Source organism: Limulus polyphemus, unplaced genomic scaffold (assembly GCF_000517525.1).
Source record: "Limulus polyphemus unplaced genomic scaffold, Limulus_polyphemus-2.1.2 Scaffold937, whole genome shotgun sequence".
In the NCBI taxonomy this organism is placed as follows: Eukaryota; Metazoa; Arthropoda; class Merostomata; order Xiphosura; family Limulidae; genus Limulus; species Limulus polyphemus.
The window spans coordinates 89385-97761 of NW_013666547.1; the positions used below are offsets into that span (position 1 = coordinate 89385).

The 8377-nt window shown below is 28.5% G+C and overlaps 1 protein-coding gene across 5 annotated transcripts in view; it reads left to right on the forward strand.

Annotated features, from left to right (window-relative positions):
- LOC106461336 (serine/threonine-protein kinase unc-51-like) overlaps positions 1-7793 on the forward strand; it is a 72863-nt gene extending 65070 nt beyond the window's left edge. For all 5 annotated transcript variants that reach the window (XM_022388204.1, XM_022388205.1, XM_022388206.1 and 2 more), the window contains 6 exons: positions 683-808; positions 1266-1425; positions 1888-2036; positions 2434-2478; positions 3065-3155; positions 3666-7793. In XM_022388204.1, the coding sequence (XP_022243912.1) occupies positions 683-808; positions 1266-1425; positions 1888-2036; positions 2434-2478; positions 3065-3155; positions 3666-3766 (672 nt within the window). In that variant the 3' untranslated portion in view covers positions 3767-7793. The remainder of the gene's footprint in view (positions 1-682; positions 809-1265; positions 1426-1887; positions 2037-2433; positions 2479-3064; positions 3156-3665) is intronic.
- Positions 7794-8377: the final 584 nt, after the last annotated feature.

Below are 8377 nucleotides of genomic sequence, written 5' to 3' on the forward strand. Positions count from 1 at the left end.
AATTGTTATTGGTTTAATGTAAGTGGCTATTGTTTGGGATGAACAATGCTAAGGAGGGGGCAGTGTTGTGTCAGCGAGGTCACGTGACTAGTATCACGCCACTTCTCGAACCTTCGTGAATTATTGGGAGACTACTAGATATGTGTTAGTCTTGTATGTATAAGACATTGACAACGTGACGGGACAACAGTGTAATGAGTAATTGAATGTATGCGGACAAAATATTGTTGGCCTCGTGAGATGTGAATTATAGTGTTGTTATAGAGCGACTGTTGAAATTAAGTGTATCGTAAAGTTGTATTCGGAAAGAATAAACCAGTTTTATTAAGTAAGGACCTGTGTCGCTAAAGTTTTGTCAGAACGAAGTTACGGAAAATCAACTAACGAACGGAGACGTAACAGTATCATAGCTATACTATAATATTAAAACAATAGTGAAACAGTAATAATATTCTATACATTGTTAGAGGCACTTAATGGAAGACTTGAGAAATAGAACACTAGAAGCAGTTTAATAATTTAACGAATATTGTACAATTTTATGTACTAGCACCGAAGAAGCTGCAAAGGTGAAACATCAGTTGAAATAAAAATTCTCTAATCTGGAATTTAAATGTTGTTTTTCCTAATTTTATTATCAAAAGCTATAAAATGTACATAGACATGTTTTTTATTGTTATAGAAGGAGCATAATGAGACCTTGGCTAGGTTAAATTTTGTTCTGGCTCTTGTTGAATGTGTTCTAGACCTAGCCAAATCTAAAGGAACCCCGTTAGCTTCTCTTACTGAGTCATTTATGAAAAATCAGGTAAGGTTAACTAGATGTAATCCTTCAAAACTCTTGCATCAAAGATATTTGTTTTATGTTGTTGTTAGGTAGAACTTAAAAAATAGTGTATGAACTGAGGTTTCGCTATAGTGTGTGTGCTATATTGCTGTTCAGAAAAACTTCACAAATAATGTCTCTACTCAGGTTTGGCCTAGAAAGAATTTTGTGTCTTGTTGAATGTCATTATAAACTAGGAATTTATGAGTATCATTTGACAGTCTATCTTTAATACTCTGCACTTAAGCTTACACACAAAACTAACATAAAAAAGTAGACCAAGCATTGAAGTAAAATATTATTTGTGTTTTTTCTTAAAATGCTTTCTCTTAGGTACAGAATAATCTGTCCATATTTTCAGATATTGAAAAGTATTTATTCTTACCATAGCTACTGTGAAAAAGCTTGAAATTCACCCATGCACTCATTTTATTTTCAGAATCAGCCAGGACAAATGTCATTTGTCACAGAACGTTATCGACGAATTGAGCAATTAGTTCTTTTTGTAAGAGCCTTGCAACTTTTATCATCTTCCCTCCAACTTGCTCAGCAGGAAGTCCAGGTTGGCCATCTATCTCCTTCTACATCTGTTCGAAATGGTAAAGTTTGAGCTCAATTTATTTACACAACATATGATTATGAACTTTTTGCTGCATACTTTTCATTGTGTAATCATATTCTTCACTATTAATGTGACTTTGTTTGTTTTTTGTTAAAGTGGAAATATAATTTTGGAATGTTTTTATAAGTTTAGGAAAGTAAGATGTCAGAAGACATATAGATGGTTATCACTAACTTATGTAATCATGTTTAGTATAGATTTGAAAATATATTAAACATATTGAAAATTGAATTACTAAAAATAGTAAGGGAGATAATCATACATTCCTTAAATTGTAATGTTTTTTTTCCTGGCTTCAAAAATAAGGTTATACATAAACAATTCTTTTCACAAGTTGATAAAGAAAATGCCAGCAAAAACCATTCCTTTATCACCAGTAGGTCAGTCTCTAGATGTTTATTGTATGATACGTTTTTAAAGAATAACATTGTTCCAACAGCTCTCCAGACAATGAAGGAACAGTTCCACTATTGTCTGACCATGTGTAAGTCTCTCAAAAGCCAAGGAACCCTGGAAGCTAGGGGAATGGATCCCAACAGTTACAGTATCACAGCTGACAAACTTATTTATAACTATGCTATTGAAATGGTATATATTTATATATTTCATTTTGGTGTGTTATAACCATAAAGTTTAAGCTATAGTATTTTTTTGATCTTGTTACATTAATTTCATTAAAGGTTACTGATGATATGTTGGTGCAACTATTCACTTGCATTATCAGTAACAAAGAAATAAAAATGAAAACGTTACTTGAAATACTTTGATGGTGATTTATATATAGATTTTTTTATTATTTATATCCCATTGTATGTTTAATAAGTGACTTTTATAATGAATATTAAAATCAAACACAGAGTAAATGGATTGCTTTATGACTATAAACTCTGTATGTTTAATGCTGGTGAAAGAAGTACCTCTATTACTACACAGTACTCCAAAATAATTTCACTTTTTAATATCTTGTATTTCTTACTTTTTGTAGTGTCAATCAGCAGCAATAGAAGAATTGTTTGGGAATCCAGAAGTGGTAATATTTTACTTTAATTTACAAAAGTTGAATCTTTTTTTCTGTGAATAAAAACCTTAATCATCAATTAACCTAGAGAATTTTATATGGTTATTCTAGAAGTCATCAGAATATAAATAACAACCATCCTTTATCATGCCAGGCTTATGTTAAGTATAAAGTTCTGGAAGAGGAAGAGTTTGTTACTACAATGTTGCTAACGTTGAATCACTTAAGAGGCTAGAAATGACCCAGTGGTTAGCGTGCTTGGAAGGTTCATGACCCATTGCCATATAAATGTGCTCTACTCTTTAGGACTGTGGGTGTACTATAAGAGTGACAGTCTGATCCTAATTTTCAGTCAGATAAAAGTGATTCAAGAGTTGTTTGTGAGTGTTTATTTACTAAGTTCTTTCTCTCTATTCTACCAGTTCAAAATTAGGCTGGAATGGCTATGCACAAAAGATTATGCAACAAATTACTTAAGTTTTATTTTCTGTTTTTGACAGTTGATGTATGTTTCAAAAGTAGAAATTATATTTAAAGGTTTAATTAATACAACAACCAAGTTAAATAATAATTGATTTTAATTTATTTATTTTTTTAGTGTTTCCGTCATTACCAAAGGGCACAAATACTTCTTCATAGTTTAGCACAACAAATTACTGATGAGAGAGATAGAAAACTTTTGAATAAATGTAAGTTAAATATGTAGAAACATTAGTTTTTAAATCTACTTTAAATAAAGATAAATTATATCAATACAGTAATGTTCCATAGACATATAAACTGAGAAAAAGGTGATTCAAAGTACTTTTTGCAAACATTGATAGCACTATGGTCTATGATATTATATAAAGTAAAAGGTATTTTTAGTATCTAAAATATAATGTTTCTCATTATCAAAATGTATTTGTTTTGAAAGAATCTTAAGTAATAAAGGTTTGTTGATTTTACATAATTATTTTTTCTAGTATGTTCTTATATATTTCTTTTTGCACACTTTATTTTGATATAACCACAGTAAAGAAAATAAAGCAGATGTCTAGCATTGTTTGAAACTTGTACCTTAAATGTGAAATTGTTAATTTTATTTCATACCTTTTATTTATTTTCTTATTTATTGTGAAGAAATAATATTTACAGATTATCTAAAATTCTCAGAAATCTTTAGATTATAGTGTTGTTGTTTTTTTCGCAACTTTTAGATAAATATGCTGTGGAATGCAGACTTTTTGTACTACAAGGTCAAGGTTACATTCAGGCTTATGATACTACAAGATCCTATTCCAGTGAATGTGGAGTATAACTATTTCTCAATAGCTGAAATTCAGCACTTTGCTAAAAGTTACTAGATAATGATAAATAATTCAATATGGCCATACATGTTATGCCATTTATATAGCATTTTGATATTTCAAGTGAGTTTTTAGCAGTAAATATCATTGTTCTTTAATTTCATTTAAATTATCAATTTTATGTCAGATTAATGTAAACTACCATTTTTTTTTTTATATATAACTCATCTTTTGACTCTTCCCATAGTAACAAGTACATGCTTGAAGCTTATCTTCATACAGGGATATAAAATTCATATTTTCTTTGTATTTTTGTATTGTTATGTGACAAATGCAATGTTAGGCTGCTCATGGTAGACATTTTGTTATTCATTATGTAGTATTGTCACATAAGATGTATATAGTCTTCAGGTGCTCAAGTTACAAGATCTATTTGTGATGTGTCCCATAATACAAATTGCTTGCAGTTTTTTAAAATACATACATAGGAAATTTAATCAATGCTAAAAACATTTTTTTGTCTCTGAAATTTTAGCAAAATTTTCTTGTTTAATTATATTTTGTATGTTCAGATGTTTATCTGTGTTGTAATATATACATATCTCACTATACATGTGAAAGTTATGTACAAAATGAATTAAAATGAAAGATTGGAATGAAAGCCTAAAAACGTAGGAACTGTCTTTGATATGGTTTCCTTAATCTATATTTATTTGAAAGAGAAAACACAATTATTTGTTATATATATATATCTGTAGATTATTATTATGTGATAAAAGAATCATTCCTCAACTCTAGTATATGCTACTAACCTCTTTAAAAGATCCTTTCATCAGTTTATTGTATGTATATATATATATATATATATATGTGTGTGTGTGTGTGTGTGTAAGATATTTTTTTATTAAACTGCTGAAGGCACCAGACCTTTTTACTTGCCAAGCCAAAATAATTACCTGTAAGATGTCAAAACTTGTTCATGAGGTTTACTGATTATTACATAATACTGATTGTTCACAGTATGAGTCATTAAGCAGAAATGTTGTATGTAATGCAGAGCTAAGCCATCAGTACAACAAACCTTCACAGTTCTTTCATATTTACTTAAATATCATTAATAGATTCACCCTTGAGGTTTTATAGCTTGAGACAAGAATGAGTAAGAGTTCACTTCTGACTATGGGCACCAATTTAGTCCGGATCGTAAGAAAGCCTTGTGTTTGGTAGTTATTATATATATTTATGATTGTATATACAGTTTATGTTAAATTATGAATTTACACAATTATCAAGAAAGAGAGATCATTTATTATCTTACTCTTTCTTCAGAAAACTGTAAAATGGATTTTGTAAAAATATTATTATATAAAGGTGTGTGACTTGAGAATATCAGAAAAGGCTACAGTGCTGCTGTATGTAAACACTGTGTGTAGCTTTTGTATATAATGGTTTAAACAGTGTGTGTGTGTGTGTGTAAATTATCACTGATGTAAAAATGTACAGTGTAATTATTAGTTGTTATCTTCCTAACAACATTGTTATTTATTTCAAAAATAATAGTGAAGAGTGTGTACTGTGTAGATAACTCCAGTAACAATTTGTACATTTATACTTCATATATTTTCTCTTGTTATTTTTAGATGCATCATTACATAAGTGAAACAATTTGTTGGTTACATGGAGTTCCTTTAGTAGATTTCTCTCAGGATATTTAGTGTATTTGTGAGAGACTAATAAATATAGTTTATATATATGTATTTGTTTAAATCAAGTTATTTCCTCTATAAATTACAGTTCTGAAATAATAAAAATTAACATTATGTTTGGATGTGTATATTTGGTTTTAGAACTTTTCCCCCCTTTATAACTTAGATTTCTGCCATGCTTCAAACAAATATTCCAGGTGTAAAAGCCTTAAATGTTTTAAACATGTACAATTTAGTAAGTGTGTAGTTGATGAGGGTTAACTGAAATTAAATTTAAACATGTTATTGCATATTATTTACATATCCGTATATTTAATAATGATTGGCACTTTTTATGTTAGTAATATATATATACACACTTATTGCCCATACAGCAATTCTTAGTCATCCACATTTTTAAAATCAGTTCTTTATGAAGTTATGGCTGTCATTTTATCTGAATAATGGTATCAGTTTTTCCTGATAATTTCTAGGACATTTGTTACACAAGAGGTGCCAATTACAAAGGACTTTATAATTTTATTTGAAGGTCACACTTGTACTAATTATGAAAGAGTGAGAGGTTGTAAAAGTATATGTCACTGTGATTGTTTATTATTAGTATATTCTGAAATGATTATTTATTTATACTGATGTATTAAACCTTGTGGTGTACATGGAAACTATATTGTAGGTAATGAATTAGTTCTACAGGTAGTTTACACACAAAAATGTTTTATATACACATCAGGCATTAGTTGTTGTTTTTTAGTTTATATTATTTTTTCTGTATAGAATTTTATATTTAATGATATTTTTGGGTGATTCATTTTTGAATGTCATGTTTTTTTCTGTATATACAACCATATAGTTAATAAGAGTGTGGGATAACTATGATATGTATGATTTTCTACATTACATTTTTGTGTTTGTATACAACTATATAGTTTATGATAATTTGAGGTGACTGATATTCTACATAGTTTAGTATATGGTAATTTAAAGATTGAATTTAGATTAAAGCTGTTCAATCTCTGCAAAAATAAGAGATTCATGGGTCTGTTATGTAGAAGGATAAGTGCGATGGTTTGTTACACTGGAATGTTGTGTATGTGGTGCATTACATTTTGATACGTAGAAACCCAGTAAATCACCTTATATAAAGGTGTATTTCAAATAAATAAATAATAACTTCTATGTGCACACCATAAAGATCATTTGTAAAAAGTTCAAATTTAAAATTGGGCAAAGGGAATGGTAAGTTAGCAAAAAAAAAAGAAATTGAATATGCATATTAGTGCCCCACAAAATTTAGAAGCTACAGGCCCCTATCAAAGTTAATACAGCCCTGTTTCTCTGTATGCAAATATATGTTTAGTGGTAGTTTAGATTAGCTGTTAATCTCCATTGTTCAATTATATTGTGCTTATTTTGTATGTTTGTATAGTTTGCAATGGTTTGAAGTAACTGGTAATTTGCATACTTTGGTTAAATCTGTTTTCTTTATATAATATTGTATAGTTAGTATGGTGTTCAACATGTTTTTCTGTATATTATTGTATAGTTAGCAATAGGTTGGATTAACTGATAAAGATTTGTATGGTGTAGTGTATTATATGCTAATACTTTATGCAGTTGAATATTTACTTATAGTTTTAACTTCGTGATAATTTGTAAGATCTAGTTTATCATTGTTTAATAATTTTATAGGTGTTTGTAATATTGACATACATTAAACTATGTGGCTAAATTCATCATATGTGTTTTTTTGTTCTGGATAGTTTAGCTTATTGTGCATTTTTTCTATATACATTCATAATTTGTATAAATGGCAGTTAGAAATTTTTATCCTTGAACAGAATCTTAAATTTATTTTCAGAATTCTTGAAATATAAATTATTCTTATGTAATTTTCCCTTATTTATTTTATAAATTCATGTATATAGGATATGCAAAAATAAAAGTTAAAAATGTTTTTCTTCAATTACCTACACAAAAAGTGATTTTTGTAAATATTGTATGTAAGTGAATTGGGTGATTCATCATGCACAAGAATGAATGAACTTCTATAAATACACAAATGCTTAGTCAGACACATGTAAATTTTCAGCCTTTATCAAAGTTGGAATTTTAAACAATGCAAAAACTATATAAAAATAAAACGTTGCAATCCTTGTGATCTTAAAGTATAAATTAAAATATGTAAGTAAGAAAAAGTTGTGTATTTTTGTGTAATATATAGTACATAAGTAAGAAAAAGTTGTGTATTTTTGTGTATTATATAGTACATAAGGAAGAAAAAGTTCTGCTGTAGGTCATTTTGTTTTAAATAAAGAACTTTTTTTAAACACTATTTTGTTGGTATTAATTAATTTATGTTACACAAATTAATCTTGGTACTTTGAAGCTGAGGGTTCATGGTTTGCAGCTATTTGCTGTAAAAAGATACTCCACACTGGAGCCATTGGTGCGCTATAAGAGTGACAGTCAAATCACACTTTGGTCATATAGCCCTTTGTTTAGCTTTCTGTGAAGTTCTCAAACTAAAAAAATCACAATACTTATTTCAGAAAGTTTCTATAAAAAAGCTGGCATGCATCTGTTTTTAGAACATTTTGATTGTTCAACATCAATTTCGAACTTCAAAAGTATACACATCCTCACAATTTTACAGTAAACAAAATATATTTTGTTGTCTCAAGTTTGCTACATTTATGAATGCTAAAAACCTTACATTTAACAAAACAGTTTTGTTTTGCTAATACTTTGTATTATTACTCAGAGCTTTTTTTTTCTTTCTCATTTTCCACTATCATACATAGTAACAAAGTTTTTGTGGGATTTCCACATGTTATATCCCTTTCTTCATCTGCTGCTTATTCATACAGTCTCTTGCCTTGCTATATTGTTTATCCATTCATCTTACTGTCTGTCTAT